Source organism: Trichosurus vulpecula, chromosome 1 (genome assembly GCF_011100635.1).
Source record: "Trichosurus vulpecula isolate mTriVul1 chromosome 1, mTriVul1.pri, whole genome shotgun sequence".
Classification (NCBI taxonomy): Eukaryota; Metazoa; Chordata; class Mammalia; order Diprotodontia; family Phalangeridae; genus Trichosurus; species Trichosurus vulpecula.
The window spans coordinates 64,608,342-64,627,438 of record NC_050573.1 but is presented as its reverse complement, the minus strand read 5'-3'; the positions used below and the strand labels follow the sequence as shown (position 1 = coordinate 64,627,438).

The window sequence follows — 19,097 nt, the reverse complement described above, 5'->3', positions numbered from 1 at the left end:
CTGAGCACATGGCACTTCTGGTTCTTTATCTGGATTTGCCTGACCTCAGGGAGCTTCAGGAGAGCGCAGGAAAAGAAGGGGAGGAGAGTAGGCAGAACCAGGGTGGTCCTATTGCCTATGTAACCAAAGATAGTACCTACGTAACCAAAGATATAAAAGTTTGCTGCTAACCTGAATAAATCGGAGTCACTAACCACCTCAGCTCCCGCCTCATTCATTGTCTGTGAGATCAGGTTCTTCGCTGGACAAAGGCCTGGGTGTTGGGGGGGAGCAGACCCCAACAATTAACTTTCCTCTGTGTGTATCCCTCTGCTTTGAATGTGTATCTTGTAAATAACATATTGTAGGATTATGGTTTTTGATCTACTCTGCTATCCACTTCCATTTTATGGGAGAGTTCACCCCATTCACATCCACAGTTATGATTACTATCTGTTTCTTTCTCTCCATTCTATTTCCCTCCTATTTATGCTTTTCTGTCTCCTTTTTCTCTTCCCTTATTCACTAGTGTTTTTCTTTTGACCACCACCTCCCTCAGTCTGCCCTCCCTTCTATCAGCCCCTCCCTTTTCTTTCCCTTTCCCATCTTATTTCCTTTGGGAGGGGGTGGGGGAAGGGGAAGGGAAGTGGGAGGGAGATTGAAGAGGCAGAGGGCAAGGTGGAGGGGAGCAGGGAGAGGGAATGGGAGGGGTGAGGGAAAGGTAGAGGGAGAAGGAGGAACTACTCAAAAGTTGTGTTTGTCCTTCATTTTCAAAGAGGACCGAGATAGCAGGGAAATAATGACATGACTTGCAGCTGACTTTGATTTGAGTGAGGGAAGGCTGTGCAATGTCACCAGCCTCCTTTTCTCCTCCAGAGCCGTCTGAGCTGAGTGGCCTAATATTCACCAGGAAGACTGGAGGTGGCCCAAGATGCACTGGGAGACCCTGGCCCTTCTTAGGCTAAGGTCTTTTCAAGTTCTCATTTTGAGTGAGGTAATGCCCATTCAGTAAATAGGCCTCTTTAAGAAGTTAATCAAGGGATGGCCCCTTTAATCAAAACTAAAAAAAAAAAAATCAAACTGGGAGGGGAAGACCCTCAGGGTTCCTGCCCAAAAGGGAAACGGTTACTATTTAGTGTTTACATTCACTCTCTGCTGGGAGTACAGGGACCTGTTGCCCAATCTATGGGCTCCAGTGTGAGTTGGGTTTAAGATTTGTTTTTAGAGAAAGAAATCTAGCCAGTAACCCCAAGTTAAGAAGGCAACCTTCAGCCATTGAAATGTACCTTTCTTTGGGCAGACTAGGGAGAGGGAGAAGAGGAGGTGAAAGGGGAGTGGGAGGGAGAGGGGTAGGGGAAGTGAGAGAGGGAGGGGGATGTTGTAACATTTAGGCTAGCAGCTGTTGTGGGGGTGAAAAACAACACAAGCTCAAGGACAAGAACACTGCAACACAGGTTCTTACGTTATGCTTTACCCCTAGAAACTAAAGCTAAGAGGTTATCAATCTCAGTTTAATTGAAAATATAAATATCATTCACTTATTTCAGGGGAAATAGCCAGCACCCTGAACATCAGAATAGACAGAAACAAATTACAAACATCAACAGACAGACCTTGTCTGATTCAAATATCAATGCACAGTTACCAGGGTTTAACAAAGTCCCAACATTCGGGGTTATAAGCTGGAGGGCTTTTAACTAAGTCTGCCCAGAGTCTCCACATGGACACATCTCCAAGAGTGAGAGCCCCAGGGAGAATGCCAACCTCTGGGTTTATATATCTTGTCCAGGGTCTAAGGTGAGTCACACATGCGAGTCACACACATGACCTAAAAGCATCACAAAAATGCTACTTAAAACCATATGGTCTAAAAGCCTCTGATATCACAAACAAGTAACTCAAACCCCTGTAAAACATGCTTTCCCTTGAGGCAAGGAGGTCATCAAGGACTGTTAATTTAATCAAGGAAACAAAGGCCAAAATCTTCAAGGGCACTTGGTTGAATAAGTGCTAAAAACCTCCTTAATTGCCAATACAGTGGAGCACGGGAGAGAGGGGAAGAGGGAAAGGGAGGGGGAGGAGAGGCTACTCACAGGTTGTTTTTGTCCTTCATTCTTGAAGAGGATTTATTTAAAAGAGAAAGTAGAGAAACTCTACTATGCATCACCAATATTATTCCCTATTGTTTTAGACCATTGAAAATAAGTAGACAGTATTAAATAACTGAGTATACCCGCCAAAACAAATATAGGCACTAAACCACTTTTTATACAGATAAAGTCAGATTTAAATAATTGGAGTAATATTTATTGTTCACAAATATGGTAAAGCCAATATAATAAAAAAAATGACAATTTTACCTACCCAATCCATTTATTCAATTCCGTCCCTATTAAATTACTAAAAAATTATTTCATTGAGTTAGAAAAATAATAACAAAGTTCATTGGGAGGAAGAAAATGTCAGGAATTTCAAAGAAATTCGGGGAAAAAGATATAAAGGAAGGAGATTTAGAAATACCAGACCTTAAGCTATATTATAAGGTGGGAGCATTGTTGCAGTGTAAAATGAATAACTCTAATTATTTTAAATTAAGAATTTCTTGTATAAATAAAATCAAAGTAGACAAAAATAGGAGGAATGCAAAAAATTGGGAAAAATTTCATAGACAATCTCTTAGATAGGATGTGATTGGGTTGGAATATTTGCTGTGGTGTAGGAAATGATGAACTGGTTGGTTTAGAAAAACATGGAAAGACTTGGACTTAGGAAGGAAGATGCTATCCACATTCATGGAAGAGATTGTTGTGGTTTCGTGGTGTGTTGTGGCAGCACCATTTCAAAGAATTCAAAGTTAGACCACCTCTAACCCAAGTGCAGGCATTTATTCATGATTGATGCCCCTCAGAAGTGAGCTAGGTTCCAAGAGGTACCAGAAATTAGAAAGACAACACAGGCAAATTTTTTATTGTGATTGTGCTGATTACACAACAGAAATTATGAATATCAAAAAGGCAGGAGGGGTTTGTTGAGGGATTAATATTGAGGAAGGGTCAAACATCCTGGTTATGCTGCTTTCTGATTGGCTAACTATTGTGTTCCTGTCTGGTCAAGATAGATAGTTAGATATTGTGGTCCTGCCTTGGGCTAAATGGCTAATATCATTGTGATTGAATATGGTTATGTTGGAGTGCCTGTGTGGCTGTGCTTGGACCCCAGTTCCAAAATCACATCCAGTTCCAAAATCACATCTCTCCCTAGCCTCAAAACACTGTCTCTAGCAGTTTCTCTCTAGCAAGGCTGGACAGCATGCCCTAGCAAGAGACTTATCTCTCCTCCTGACATAGTAGCCAGTTGCACCTATGGAATTTATTAGTTTGAACTCCCTGTGTACAAAATGGTTGTATACTGGATCATAGAAATATTTACTACTTACTGACCTATCATATGCATGCTAGACCTAGACATATGTATACTCCCTCACCTTTATCTTGTCTAACAAGACATTGATGGAAGCAGCCTGGGTATTTCTCAGTCAGCCCTGAATGTTAGTTGACTTAGTGATGTTTCAGACTTAAAAACCACACCTCCATGTAGCCTCCCTCCTTGAGCTATCTCCTAGTGAACTCTGGGTAAGATACCTGTGCAGTAGATACAAAAAGTGCATATTCCTTTAAGAACTGATCACCCCTTAACCACTCCCTAATCCCACCCTAAAACACCTGATTAACATATTTGGCATATTTTACTAAAGAATAAGGAAGATGCTATCCACATATAAACTTTACCTGAACTCCTGTAAGGTTGCAGGTTCCCTAAGAACTCCTGCCTGCTGAAAACCATAATAAATCCTTGACTTAAAGAATGCTTAAGTCCGCAAATTCACTCCAGATGGCCCCAACCCTCTCCAGTACTCGGGTCCTTGAGGGGTACTTGCCATCAACTACCCCATCTGGTGACTCCAATCCTGGGGTTCTTGGACCTCTCTCCCAACACTCAACAGTTAAAGTTAAATTGTATGGTAAAATCAGGACATGTCTGCTGTTCCGTGGGGCTCATAGAGAAGCTAGATATTGGGGCTGGGGACAGCTTTATTAGGATTCCATCAAGACGAAAATTGGAAATAGGCATGATATTGTCATATATTTGTGTATGAGTATTTGTATGTGTATATGTATATGTTTATAGATATCTATGCATATGTGTATACACACACACGCACACACACACACACACACACACACACACACACACACACATATATATATATATATATATATATATATATATATATATATATATATATCCCAGCTTAATTGTAACCTTCTTTAGGGGGAGAAGAGAGGAGAAAAAAATAAAATAAGAAGTGCAAAACAAGGAGCATAGAACAGAAAAAAAAAACCTATAAGTAAGCAAAGAAAAGCTGGGTAGCTTTGAAAATAATATATAGGACTTATTATATAGGTTTTCTTGTAACTGCAATGTATTAGTTTATATTGAATTCTCCTGTGTTTCACTGTGCACATAGAAATGTTCTTGTTTGCTTTGCTCATTTTATATTTAAGTTTAAAACAAATAAAAAATTTACAAAAATGAAAGGAATCAAAATCACTCTTTAAGAAGAGTTGGGGGAAGAAACTCTGGAGACATTGATGGAGCTTCACCTAGATAGATATGGAATACATAAGTATACACACATATACACATATGTGTGTCTACACATAGATACATACATATGTGCATATACCCACAGACATGGAAAATTGAATATATGCACATTTACGCACACACATATACACACATACAGAGTTTTCTCCTTCTTCCTTTAACCCAGCATGGAACATGGTAACCCTCTCCTTGGAATTACTGAGGCCTGGGATAGAGTGAATAAAGAAAATTGTCCCTGAAAGCTGCTGTGAAGTCTCTCCAGTTTCAATAGAGAGGAGGGGAAGGAAGGGGAGGAGGGGAAGATGATTCAGAGGAAAAAGGACTCAGAGAGAGAAAGAGAAGACAAGGATCAAGGTGTGAGGGAGGGCAGAGGGGGAGGGAAGAAGAGGACAAAAGTGGGGAGGATGACAAAGGAAGAGAGGAAAATCTGAAGGGGGATAGAAGGACAGAATTGGGATGGTTAGGATATTGTAGGGGCTCTCTCCATCTGTCCAGTGGGGACAGGATGGTGAGAGAAGGAAGAGAAAAAGAGGAGGAAATAGATCAGAAGGGAGCAAGCTCTGGAAGTCAGTGTAGAGAGTGACCTTGAGGGGTGGGGCTGTTAATTCTCCTGCACTTTTACCTACTGCTCCATGTCTTGCTCTCATTAACTAGGCTCCTCTTTTATCTGATTCTGGCCCCAATCCTCCCTTTTCCTGGCTCCAGTCAGATCCAAGTGACTTCATTCAGTCTTTTTTTTCCTGCAGAGGTGGAGTCTGAGGGAGATAGAAGTTGGGAGGAGGGGGAAAGAGGATTATATAACACTTTCCTTGGTTTTGGGTTACAGTGAGCAGCAGGTGGGATCCAAAGACATCAAAACAGGACACCCGGAACTCCCAGAATTCCTCAGAAGAGAATTTAGCAGGTACCGTCTGAGAAGACTCAAAATAGGGACTGGAGAGGGAGTATCCAATCCGGGCTGCTTGGGGCTAGGTGATCATGGGGGAGGGTTGGTGACAGGGTAGGATACGGAAATATGAGGAGATGGAATGCAGAAGAGCACAAAGAGGAAGACCAAAGGGAAAGCTGGAGAGGTGGGAGATGGGGGGAGGCAAAGGACCCAGGAGTTGGGAAAAAGGTTGGAAGATGGGAAAAAATGTAATTCTCCCTGCAAACAGACTTGACTACCAGGTCAACACAGGGTCCATTCTTCCCTGATACCCCATCTGGGATCTAGTTCTGCTGAATTGGTGTTTTCTTCTCTCTCCCCTGTGACTTTCAGTCATCTTTGAAGATATATGCTGGACAGGGGTGAGCTGAGATGAGGAAGAAAAAAGTGACTGGAAATAGGGAGGGATTCCATGTCTTCCCTGGAAGAAAGACTATTTCCTCTGGCATTCTCAGGAATCCCCAGTCTGCATTGGCAGGCATCCTTCAATCACATTTGCTAGAGGTCTAAGTGAATCAGGGTCCCATGTTGCCAGGAAGGTCCTTAAGGAGAATTTAGCAACTTGGCTAGTGGAAAGGGACCCAAATTCGAATCAGGTGTGAATCCAGCTGCTGCTGCTGCTCACTAGTTATGTACCTTTGGATAAGTCGCAACCTCTGTGAGCCTCAGTTTCCTTCTATCTAAAATGCAGACAAAAATATCGGTAGTACCTAACTCCTTGGGGTTGTAAGGCTCAAATTAGTCTTTCTCTCTCTCTCTCTGTCTCTGTCTCTGTCTCTGTCTCTCTCTCTCTCTCTCTCTCTCTCTCTCTCTCTCTCCCCATTCTCTATATACATACATATTTATGTATGTATGCATGTATATCCTTGAAGCAGTGTATAAATGACAGTGTTGCTAATGAATGAAATTAAGGGGAGACAGAACAGAGGGTCATAAGTCAGCAGCTGAAAGAGGGCTCAAAGGCTGCTGATCCAATCCTCTTAAGGAAACTGAGGCACAGAGTATTCCAGTTACTCATAACCTTCCATTGTCCATGTCAGTGCCTTTCAATCTCAAGGCTGTATGTGTCTCATGCCTGGAATGTGCCCGCTTATCACGTCTTGTTCAAAGAGAAATCCTAGTTTCCTTCAAAACTCAGCTCAAAAATACCACCTCCGACAAAAAGCCTTTCCTTACTCCTCCAGGTGAGGATCCTTCCTCTCAAAAAACCTTATATTTATTTATGTATACATGTATATACATTTTCTGCATGTGTATGTATACACACACTTACTGTAAATATGTAAACATATATACTTTTCCTTTTTAATATACTGTATATATAAACATACATGCATATATGTGAATGCATACATGTATCTAAACATACTTATGTGCATGTATATGTGTATACATACATCTATAAATGTGCATGTACTTTATGTGGATACATTATATATATTATATACACTTTTTTGGCATATGTCTATTGTTTCCCCCATGAGTATATAAACTCCTTAATGGCAGGTCTTTGTATCCCTCATAGCATCCTTCATTAGTTGTGCCTAATAAATGTGCTTTGATTAACTGCCTTAGGTCACATTCACAGTAAGCAGCTCAGATAGGATTTCAAAGAACCAGTGCTCTCTTCATTTTGCCATGTGTGTTAGTAAGCAAAATGGGCTCCTTAGCACTTAGATCAATAAGTGCCCTTGAAGAGTTTGGTTTTTGTTTGCTTTGAGTAATTCAGTGTATTTCATTGAGTCTTACTAAGTGCAAAGCCCCAGGCCCAAACCCCAATTAGGTGTAAAACCCATGTGGGTGTTGATTGGCAACTAAGGTGGGGCCCAAGGTGGGGCTAACTCCAAGGAGGGCCTAGTTTACATGTCTGGGACAACAGAGGCTTTTAGACCACGTGGGTTTAAGCAGCCTCTTTGTGACCATTCTAAGTCACGTGGGTGAGTCGCACGTGTGACTCACCCTTGACCCTGAAAAAGATATAAAACCAGGGGTTGGCCTTCTCTTTTTTTGGAGCTCTTTCCTGAAGCAGGGGTGGCACACGTAACTCTGGGCCAGCCCTTGTTCTGAGCTCCCAGGGCCGAACCTAGATGTTGTAACTATAAATTGTATTGGAACTATCTGTTGATGTTTGTAATTTGTTTGTATGTTGCTCTGAAGTTCAGGGTGCTAGCTTTTTCCCCTGAACTAAGTGAATGATATTTGTACGCTGAATTAAAGTTAGCTTGCCAACCCCTTTACCTTGCTTTCCTTAGTTAAGCAGATGAAAAGAACCTGTGCTTTTGCAGCATGCTGGCAGCTTTCTGGGTCCTGGCTGTTGGTGGATCTTACACCCCCACAGAAGCTGCTAGATGGATTGTTGAAACACCATGACAGAGGAGGGAACAGGAAATGGGACAAATGGGACATGGAGATGCAAGAGATAGGGACAGGGCCTTCCATGACTCTGGGAGGTCCTAAGCAGAGACCTAGGAGGCAGGCAGAGAGGAGCAGAGTCATTCTGGGGACACAGGGATCCCGGCACCTCTCTGAGGGGGAGGCCTTGTAGTAGCTGGAGGAGCCCTAGGAGGAAGCAGGGAGGGACAGGAGACCACCCAGCATTCTACTGGGAGTTTGGTGAGCTATTTCTTTTCTGTTATACTTCCACTCCTTATTCAACATTTGACTGGCCCCCAAATATGTAGGGTTATGGCCCTTTCTATGCCCCTCTAGCTAAGTAGGGATCTACAAGCAGGGATCTACAGTTGATTTTACCAGCCTTTAAAACTTTTACTTCTAAAAGTCCTTATTTCTTAATATCTCTAGTGAACTTTGGTAAGAGACTATCTCATGACATGAATCATCTGTGGGGAGGAAGAGGGGGCAGAGAAGATACGAGAGATTTATTTCACTGTAGACTCACAGCTCTCAGAGGCAATTAAAGGGCGCAGTAAACAAAGAACTGGCCCTAGAGTCAAGAAGACCTGAGATCAAATCTGCCCTTTGATATTTGCTGGCTATGTGACCCTGGACAAGTTAATTAACTTCTGCTAAATGAGTTTATTCACCTGTAAAATGAAGGTGATAATAAATCTTCAAGTCAAGGTTCTTGTGAGTATCACATGAGATATTTATAAAGCACTTAGCACAGTGCCTGCCACATAGTAGGCACTTACAAAATGCTCATTTTCTTCTGCCCTCCCACCCTCCCCAGAAACCCAGGGAAGGGGGATCCTGTTATCAACTTCCCATTTAATCTCCCATGGCCACCCACGGATCCATCTCTTATAACAAAGGGAAAAAAAGAACAATGGAGAAAAACTAAGCAATACATCAATATCTTTGGTCCTTGACCTCTACAAAGCAGGAAGATAGGTGGGTTCTCATATCTCTTCTCTGAAGCCAAGCTTGGCCATTATAATTGCACAAAATTCAATTTTGACTTTCTTTTATTCTTTACATTTACATTGCAGTAATATTTTTAGAGGGGGGGACGAAATAACAAATAGAAATATTTAAATAAGCTGCAATACATCTTAGAGAACTATCTATCTATCATCTATCTTTCTATCTATATGTATGTATGTCTTAGAGACCTGTCTATGTATCTATGTATCTATCTGTATATATTGTGTATAATTTTCAAAAGTTATTTATTTCTTTATTTTTAGTATTCAGCATTCACTTTGACAAGATTTTGAGTTCTAATTTTTCCCCTTCCCTCCTCTACCCCCTTCCCCAAGATGGCCTGCATTATGATATAGGCTATACATGTACAATTATATTACACATATTTCCACATTAGTCATGTTATGAAAGAAGAATCAGAAGTAAAGGGAAAACCATGGGAAAGAAAAAACAAACAAACAAAAGAAGACAATAGTATGCTTTGATGTGCATTCAGATGCCATAGATCTTTCTCTGGATGTGGACAGTATTTTCCATCATGAGTCTTTTGGAATTGTCTTACATCATTGCTAAGAAGAGTTAATTCTATCAAAGTTGGTCATGGAATAGTGTGGATGTTACTGTATACAACGTTCTCCTCGTTCTACTCCTTTCACTCAACATCAGTTCATGTATGTCTTTCCAGGTTTTTCTGAAATCTGCTTGCTCACCATTTCTTATGAAACAATATTATTCCATTATATTCATACACCACTACTTGTTCAGCTATTCTCCAATTGATGAGCCTCTCCTCAATTTCTAATTCTTTGCTACCATAAAAAGAGCTGCTATAAATACTTTTGAATTACTTATGGGTCTTTTTAACTTTTTCATGAACTCTTTGGCATACAGAACTAGTAGTGGTATTGCTAGATCAAAGTGTATGCACACTTTTATAGTCCTTTGGGCACAGTTCCAAATTGCTCTCCAGAATGGTTGGATCAGTTCACAACTCCAACAACAATGAATTAGTGCTCCAATTTTCCCACATCTTCTCCAACATTTATCATTTTCCTGTTTTGTCATATTAGTCAATCTGATCTGAGATGCAGTACTTCTAAGTTGTTTTAATTTGCATTTCTCTATTCAATAGTGAGTTAGAGCATATTTTTCATATGACTAGTGATAGCTTTAATTTCTTCATTTGAAAACTGCCTGTGCATATCCTTTGACCATTTATCAATCAGGAAATGACCTGTAATCTTATAAATTTGACTCAGTTTTCTATATATTTGAGAAAAGAGGCCTTTACCAGAGATACTAGCTGTAAAAAAATGTTTCCCAGGTTTCTGCTTCTCTTCTAATCTTTGTTGCATTGGGTTTTTTTTCATGTGTGAAAACTCTTTTAATTTAATTTAATCAAAATTACCCATTTTGCCTTTCATAATTTTCTCTATCTCTTGTTTGATCATAATTCTTCTGATATCCCTAGATCTGACAGGCAAACTATTCCTTGCTCTCCTAATTTGCTTATGGTATTATCATTTATGTCTAAATCATATACCCATTTTGACCTTATCTTGGCATAGGATGGAAGATCTTGGCCTATGCCTTGTTGCTGCCACACTGGTTTCCAGTTTTCCCGGCACTTTTTGCTTCAGTTATATCCTGTAAGTTTTGGTATGCGGCATCATTATTGTCATTCTCTTCAATAAAGTTATTGATTGTTTCTATGATTTGTTGTTTCATCCACTCTTTCTTTAGGATTAGATTATTCAGTTCCCAACTAATTTTTCTCTTGTGAAATCCTTTCTCACAGGGGCCCCTCTGTCCTTAGGCTATTTTCTCCTGATCCTTGCTGTTAGAGAAGGAGGGAGGGGCATTTCTTTCTCTCTCTACTTCCTCCAATTCTGCTAGCTGTATAGCAAGATCCTTCTCCCCATAGATTCTCAGATCAGAGGGGGTGCATTGACCACCTACACACTTCTCTAAACTTTGAGTGCCATCCATTGGGTACAACATGAGGATGGGAGAAACTTCCAGCAGTACCTTCTCTCCTGTGTGCTGCTGCTTTCTCCCTAAAATCTTTTCCCTCTTTTCTCTGCCTTTTCCAATATCTCTATGTTACCAGCTAAACCTATTCCCACTAAAAATCCGCTGGGAGCAGACACACATTCTTTTCCCCAGTTATTCAAATTGGAAATGGAGGGAGAAGGAGCAAACATCTTACTTCTTGCCATGTTTGACTCCTCTGTTCTAGGTACTTTCCCTTGACAGATGGCAATAGTTTTGTTATTTATGGAAGAAAAGCTCTTCTCAGGTGCAAAGATCAGTAACCCCAGTTATGGGCTATAGTAGCAAGCAACCTGACATACCCAGGATGGCCTGCTAGCACAGGTTCTTTGATCTGCTTTTCTAGGAAAGACTGCTCAATAAGTGGTTAACAATATCACTTTTAATTACATTCACTAGTCCAGGAGAAGTTTCAGCACCCTGAACATCAGAGAAGAGACAAGTAGAGAAAGTACAAGCAGAGAAATTAGCATAAAGATCATTAAACAGGGCTCTGACTGCCTGATCGAAGCAACATTGCTATGAACTTTATATACACAACTGGACTGAGAAAGCCTTTACATCTAAGAAGTCAAGGGGTCCGAACACATGGCTACTCAGAATCTAGACCAGGAAATTAAAATGTCCTTCCCATAAGTGAACTCCAATATCAAAATACCAACACAGAGTATATATGCACTTTTCAGAGTCAGAAGGCATCACAACCATCCTGATTCAGTGCCTAGTCAACTTAATATCAAAAGGTATGAAAGCCTTCCTACAAGGAAGCCTCCCCTAAGCAAGCTTCCCTTAATGGGCTCCACATAAGGTCTATTAATGGGCAAGGAAGATCTTCATATCCCATTAACATTACATGGGCCCATGGATACTAGAGGGCTATCACAAGTCTATCATCTGCAGGTAGATGAATCACACCTGGTCACTTCTCTTGAGACCCGTAGTGAAGGCAGAGTAGGCATGAAACTAGCTACCTCCAAGTGTGGATTCTTTCTCTTCTTTCAAGGAAAGTGCATCACTATGGGTAGAAAGATATTTGCTAATAGTCTATCAAGATCTGATTTTATATTCATCATAATCCTGATTCAGGTCATTTCCATGTTAGACTTCCTCAAGAGATAAGCATCTGGCTGTGGTATGTGGATGGAGCCTTCACTAGATCCAACATAAAGGAAAACAACATTGACATATATAAACAGATGCAAAGTATATACAAAGTGAATACAATGTAATTTAGGGCTGAGTCAGGATGAGTAGAGGAAGACATTCATTTTTATTTTAAAACTTCCTATTAGTAAGACCCCATTACCTGCTAAAGCAGTGCATTCTACTTTTAAGTATCATTCAATTGGTAGGAAGATACTTCCTGACATCAAACTTCAGGTTATCTGTTTTGAAACGTTTCTACTTCTATCCTCTGTGGCCAAGCACAGCAAGTCTAAATTTCAATCTTCCAGTGGTACATTCGGGATCTGAGACGATGCCAATGAGGACTGAGGAGAGTATCTCGAACTTGAATGTCACAAAATAGGTCACCGGACCTACCGCTGAGAATGAAGACATAGGAAGAACATTCCATATCCCCCTAAAAAAGGGAAGTATTTTCTGCAGAAGGTCAGATATTTGGAGAGGTCAACATCAGTGATAGCCAGAGACAATGAGAAGCCTGTACACCTTCCAGAACATATTCAAGAAATTTATTCTAGAAGTTAAGATTCATTTCTTTAAAAAGAACAATATTTTATTTTTTCCCAATTACACATAAAAATAATTTTAACCTTCATTTTAAAAAATGTTGAGTTCCAAATTCTGTTCCTCCCTCCCCCTCCATGTAAGCAATTTGAGATAGGATATGCATGTGTAATCCTGCAAAACATTTATATATTAGTCAAGTTGTGAAAGAAGACACAGAACAATAAAAAGTCCACAAAAATAAAGTGAAAAATAGTATGCTTTGATCTGCATTCAGGCTCCATCAGTTCTTTCTCTGGATGTGGATAACATTTATCATCATGATTCCTTTGGAATTGTCTTTGCTCATTGTATTGCTGAGAATAGCTAAGTCACTCACGGTTGATTATCATACGATATTGCTAAGATCCTTTTCTGAAGAGCAACCACATCCTTTTGGGTGTGACTAATTCAGGTCCTAGATAAGACTGTGTTAGAGGCAGGAAAAAGAAATGAAAAAGCAGAGGAGACCAAATAGAAAGCCTCAAGGGACATCCATTTGATCTCTGTGGCATGAAGTCTTGAGTTCTAGAGGGCACAATGAGGGAATGCTTGAGAAATCTGGAAAAGTAATTTGACAGCTCAGAGAACTCAGATGAACCTGTTTCCTTTTCCTCAATACTTATTAGGAGGAGGGTGAGGGGGAAGTCCTAGTCAAGAGAGCAGTGAAGAAAGAATAAGTAGCATCAGACTAAGTCAGGGGGGTTGGGTATTGAAAGAAGAAGGGAAGACTTATAGGCACCTAGATGGCTGCAGCCGGATAGACCAAGAAAAGATTGTATATTAATATGATGATCTCCTTCAAATACAGATTTGGCCATTCAGTAAACTCTAGTGACTCTGTTACCTGAAGTACCAAATATAAAATACCTTGTTGGGCCTTTAAAGCCCTCTCTAACCTGGTCCTCTCCTAACTTTCTAGTCTTCTTCCACTTGACTCCCTTCCACCAACTGGCCTTCAGACGGTAGCCTCTTTGCTGATCTTTTCCCACGGTGCTTTATGTCCAGACCCCAATCATTTTCACTGGCTGTCCTTCATGGCCTGGAATTCTCTTACTCTTCATTTCTGCTTCCTTTGCTTCTTCCTAAAGTCCTACCTTCTGCATCATGTCTTTCTCATTTCTCCTAATCTTGGTGCCTTCTCTTTGAAATTACTTCTAGTGGGGGAGACAGCAAGTACATATAAAAACTTATCCAGCATCAATATAAAGTTAATAAATGCAAATATATACAAAGGAGATGCAAGGTGGTTTGGGAGGGAAGGAGGGCACTGGATGCTGAGGTGGATGTGGTAGGGAATCAGGCAAGGCTTCATGTAGAAGATAGTGTCTGAGCTACATCTGGAAGGAAGAGAGGGACCCTAGGAAGTGGAGGTAAGGAAGGAAAGTATTCCAGGCACAGGGTATGGTCAGTGCAAAGGCCTGGAGATAGGAGATGGAATGTTGTGCATGAGAAACAAAGAGAAAGACAGTTTGGTGGGATTGCAGAATGTAGAAAGAAGAATGGTGAAAGAAAGATGAAAGAAGATGGTGAGACTGGCATGATAGGCTAGATTCAGGGTGTGTGTGTGTGTGGGGGGGTGCGCATAGAGCAGAGAGAGCTTGACTTGGGAGGAGCCCTGAATGAGGTATCTGGTAGATTCTTATTGTACCTCAAGTTCTAAGCAAGTGGGAGGGGGTGGGGGGTTGTTTGTTGTATACTTTTCTAGTATATTCCCACCTCTACCTTTTTTAAATGAACAAAAATCTGTTTCTTTTCCCTCCTACTCCCTGCCCCATTGGGAAAAATAAGAAAAAATATTTCTTTACCAATGTGCATATTGAAGCAAAACAAATCCCCTCACTGATGACAAAACACATGTGCCCCATTGCTGAGCCACTCTGGAATGGATAGAAGGCTTCATCATTGGTCCTCTGGAATTGTGAGTACTAAAATGGAAGTCCATTTTAGACATACTCACTTTGGCATGGAGATAGAGATGTTCAGCAGGCAATTGGCAAGAGAGGACTACCTATCCTCCAGTCCCAGCATGCCCAAGTGACCCTGGCATTGCAAAGTCTCCAGTCTCTCCTTATTCTGGTCACCATCCTCTGCCCTGCCTCTGGCTTGGCTGTGCCCTTTCTCACTTATGGCACCAGGTGGAGGAGCGTTAGCCCTAGAGGGAAAGGGTATTTCTTTCTCTTAGACTGTTAGGAAGAAGATCATCCCACCCCTCAAGCCCCCTTCTGGTTTCAGTGTTCTGCCTAAAAGGGGGTCCAGGATGATGAACGGAGCCACCCTGCCCACCTCAAACGTCCTGGGAGTTGTATCTCCTACTGACTTGGACCTGCCTCATTCATTACTTAGTTTCTACTACCTGGTTTAACCTTTTATATAATTTAGCCTGTCACCCTCTCCTGCTCCAACTGAAGGAAGGCTGATTTTAGAAAGTTAGCCCATTCCTCAGTGGCCTTTGGCTCCACTGGGCCCAGGCCCCCAGCCCTCCCACCCTCTTAACTCCTTAAAGGTCCCCCTTCCCCATGATGGTCTTTTCTCCCCATTGGCCCTACCTGCTCAGGGAAATCAGGACCCAAACCTGCGGGTGGAAAAGGGCCCAGTGAAGGCAGGGGGTTGTGGGAATGAGCATTTGGGAAGTACCTCCATGATGCGAAGACAAACTCTGCAATTCAGGATTTCCTATTACCTTTACTCTTCCTCCCCTGCTCCATACCCTGTCCTCTAAGAAGTTCTCAGAAGCTTGGGACTTCTTCATAGCAATGCCTACTACTACAGCCAGAGGGATTCTTGGGCTGCTGATGTGCCAGTCCCACCCCCATGACCCCATAGTGTTCAGCATCACCTGAGACTGCAGTATTCAACTTTACCTTGGAGCCAGGTGCTGTAACTGAGCCCTTCTGTGTACCAGGTACCAGGAGGGGAGAGGATAAGGCAGGGTCTGGAGAATTTTCACCCTGACTTTTGTGTCAGGAGTAAGAGGTAAACCCAATCTCTGCTCTTAGGTACTAGTGGCAAATGGGTGAGTCTTTCTGGCTCAGCCTACCTGCTGCTTAAGGATTTTCTCCCATCTCCTCCTTCCCTATTCAGCTCTTGGGAAATAGGATGAGGCATCCTGCAACCAGATGTGTCTATTCCAGATAAGGATTAGTTGCCTAGCTCCAACTTTTTGTTTAATGAGGGTAGAAGGGTTTTTTGAAGCAGCCAGTGTCGGGGAAGCATTGGGAGGGGGAAATAGGAGCAAAGTGTAGATTGTGGGTCCAGCTGGGGCAGATGGAACATTTGTCAGCAGGAAGCTGAACAAGCTGGTGGGGAAGCAGGATTAGGTGCTTTCCTTGGAGGATCTCCCTTCTAAACATCCCGGGAGCTGGCTACAGGGACTACAGGACTCCTCTGCTAGGGAAGAGAGCCATATCTGCCACCCTGAAGGGCTCAGGGTTCTAGAATTGGAATTGAGACTCAGGCCAAGTCAGCTTGGACTTAGGAGAGGCCTCTAGGGAGAGAAGTAATGTGAGTCATCTCAGTTATTTTAGTGGTTCACAAAGTGCCCACGAATCCCCAGCCTGGGCCTGGAGTCTGGAAGAGGCCTATGTGGGGATAGATACCTAGGGTTAGTTACTGACATCAAGAAAATGCTGGCATCCAGAAAACTAAAGGAACCAGAAGAAAAAAAATGCAAGACCAAGAGCCCAGCCTGGGACTGGGGGAGAGCCCTTTCTGTTTAAGGACTTGTGTGTCCTTATTCTGCTTTAGGCTTCCTTTAGGAGTCAGGGGCATGTACACCCCTCTGGGAATGTGCCTTTAGTGGACTCTAAGCCTAGAGGTGCCAAGACACTGGTGTCACTCAGATCTTCAGTGTCTTCCTTCTTCCACAAACCTCTCATTTTCTTTTACTCACTTCTCTCTCCTGCTACTCCTAACCTTGTGGCTCACTAATCTCTCTTTAAGCTGCTTTGAAATGGCTCCGTACAGTTAAACCTCTTCTCCATGCTCATTGCTTCTACAACCCTTGGCTCATATTTCCAGCTCCAACAGTTCTACTAAGACTGCCCTATATCTCCCCCTCTGCCTCATGGTCTCTCTTCCCACAGGATGCTGCCTGCCCTCAAGTGGCTATCTCATCAGCTGGGCCTGGCAGGCCTGGTGCATGGGCTTTCTTCCATCCTGCTCCTTGTCTCCCTGGCCCTTGGCACCTGGATCCTGGTCAAGGGCTTAACCTGTGTCCAACAATACTATATCAACTGCCAGAGGCTTCGATGCTTCCCTCAGCCCCCTATGAAGAACTGGTTCGTTGGCCACCTTGGGTTGGTAAGTGGGGAGCCTAGGGTGGGGCTTGGAGGAGTGAGTGGAGACAGAGGACATAGGACTGAAGGGACTAATGAACTAGGGCGAAACTGGGCTAGAGCATGAGAATGGGAGGTTTAGTGAGGCTCAGGAGATGGGGCACTAATGTGATAAGGGACTGAGGATGCACACCAAGCTACCAACAAAGTCAACTTCATGGGAGTAAAGGAAGGTCTGGTTCCCTAGACTAGATGAAATAGCAGGCTATGAGGTCCATGGGCCACTGAGGAAGTTGTTGGAATCTCCAAGACTCCCTAATGGTGACTGACAGGATTCTGAGGACTGCAATGCTAAGGGCTTGGCAGGACTGAAGGGCCTTGGGGAGTGTCGGACAGAGGAAGAAGGATCAGAGGATGAGAAGACTGAGTATCAAAGGTGGTGGAGAGCCCGAGAAGCTTGGAGCACTAAGGGGGTGGGGGGATGGACCAAGGTGATGGAAGGGCTGAGCTATAGGGTTGCTGAAAAATGGAGGGTATGAGGAAAGCCTGTCTTAGAATGATGACCTGAGCATCCTGTGTCTTAGATGTTTCTCTGGCTGGTAGTAATGGAGTTGCTTATTCTCAGACCTGTCTGATAGGAACCTAGGGAAGGTGGCTGCCTTCTCAGTGTTATGTGAAATCATCAAGAAGGCCTAGGGCCCATGCTAAATGCCAAGAATGTCATACATAGGGAGATTCAAAGAGTCCTGCTAGGCCTGATCAAGGGCATCAATGGCTCCTTGGTCCATTCTTTCCCTTCTGATTTAGTTCCTCCTGTTAACTATCTCTCAGGCCCCTTCCCAAGCAAGAACTTTCTTGTCAGCATCTCTAGAACCCCTGCTATAGGCAGAGATGGAGGGCAAAGAGTGAACCACTACAATGTAGGGGAAAGAAGAAAGGTGACCTAGTTCAAGGCCAGATTGTGAAGCTTATTAGTTATGTAACTGAGGAGATGGGCAGCTGGCAGAGTGGACAGAGATCTGGCTTTGGAGACATGAAGACCTGAATAAATTCACCTTGTTTTGCTTTGCCCCAGGATGCAGAATGAGCTGCAACAGGTAGAATTTTCAAAGAGATTCATTGGCTTCAAAGAGCCAATGATTATTTATAAAATGCCTATTGTGCGCCATTTGGATTCAAATCACACCTTTGATCTATAGTGGCTGTGTGATGCTGACTGAGTGACTAAACTTCTTAGAGCTCTCGACATCTCTCTAAGGCTTTATGTTGCAGAGAAAGTGGTAACCTACATTGGTAAAGGGAGTTTCCTCCTGGAATTTCCTCGACAGACAAAATTACAGGTCTAGTCTACTTCTCTCTCCCTAACTGTGAGTAAACCACAACTGTTTTTCATCCATGTAAGGGCAATTCAAATGCCTCAAAAAGTTGGCCCTCATGGCCAACAGGAATCTACACTGCTTACTCTTGCCCTAGCCCATGGCCCAAAGCTCTTCTAGCCTTATCTTGCCCATCTCCACCTCAACCCTCTGAGAATACTAAGCTCCTAGCCTGACCTAGTCTTTAGTTTGTATTTGTTTGATCCTAGGTTGGAACCTGACATTACTCTTTTATTTATTTTTAAATGATATTTTATTTTTCCCCCAATTACATCTCAAGAAAATTCTTAGCTTTCATTTTTACAAGATTTTGAGTTTCAAAATTTTCACCTTCCCTCCCCAGCTCCTTCCTAAAATATTAGACAGCATGATATAAGTTATACATATGCTATCGAGGAAAACATATTTCCATTTTAGTCTCAGTTGTGAAAGAAGACACAGACACAAATGAAAATAAACCGGGAAAAAAGAATGAAGCGAAAAAAGTGTGCTTTGATCTACATTCAGGGTCCATCAGTTCTTTAACTGGATGCAGATAGCATGTTCCCTCTGGAGTCCTTCATACTTGCTTAGATCATTGTGTTGTTGAGAAGAGCTGAGTCATTTCGTTGTTGAGAAGAGCTGAGTCATTCATAGTTCATCATCACATAATGTTGCTGATATTGTATACAAAGTTTTCCTGCATTTGCTCATTTCACTTTGCAT

At 42.3% G+C, this 19,097-nt stretch overlaps 2 protein-coding genes across 2 annotated transcripts in view; both read left to right on the top strand.

Annotated features, from left to right (window-relative positions):
* The first annotated feature begins 5,468 nt into the window (after positions 1-5,468).
* LOC118848875 (cytochrome P450 4F3-like) overlaps positions 5,469-19,097 on the top strand; it is a 63,573-nt gene continuing 49,944 nt past the window's right edge. The window contains exons 1-2 of the mRNA XM_036757918.1: positions 5,469-5,551; positions 16,825-17,041. Of these exons, the coding sequence (XP_036613813.1) occupies positions 16,826-17,041 (216 nt within the window). The 5' untranslated portion in view covers positions 5,469-5,551; position 16,825. The remainder of the gene's footprint in view (positions 5,552-16,824; positions 17,042-19,097) is intronic.
* The window catches only part of LOC118848854 (cytochrome P450 4F3-like), a 140,755-nt gene continuing 127,161 nt past the window's right edge, over positions 5,504-19,097 (top strand). Inside the window, exon 1 of the mRNA XM_036757908.1 lies at positions 5,504-5,551. The gene's annotated coding sequence lies outside the window, so the exon portion shown is untranslated. The remainder of the gene's footprint in view (positions 5,552-19,097) is intronic.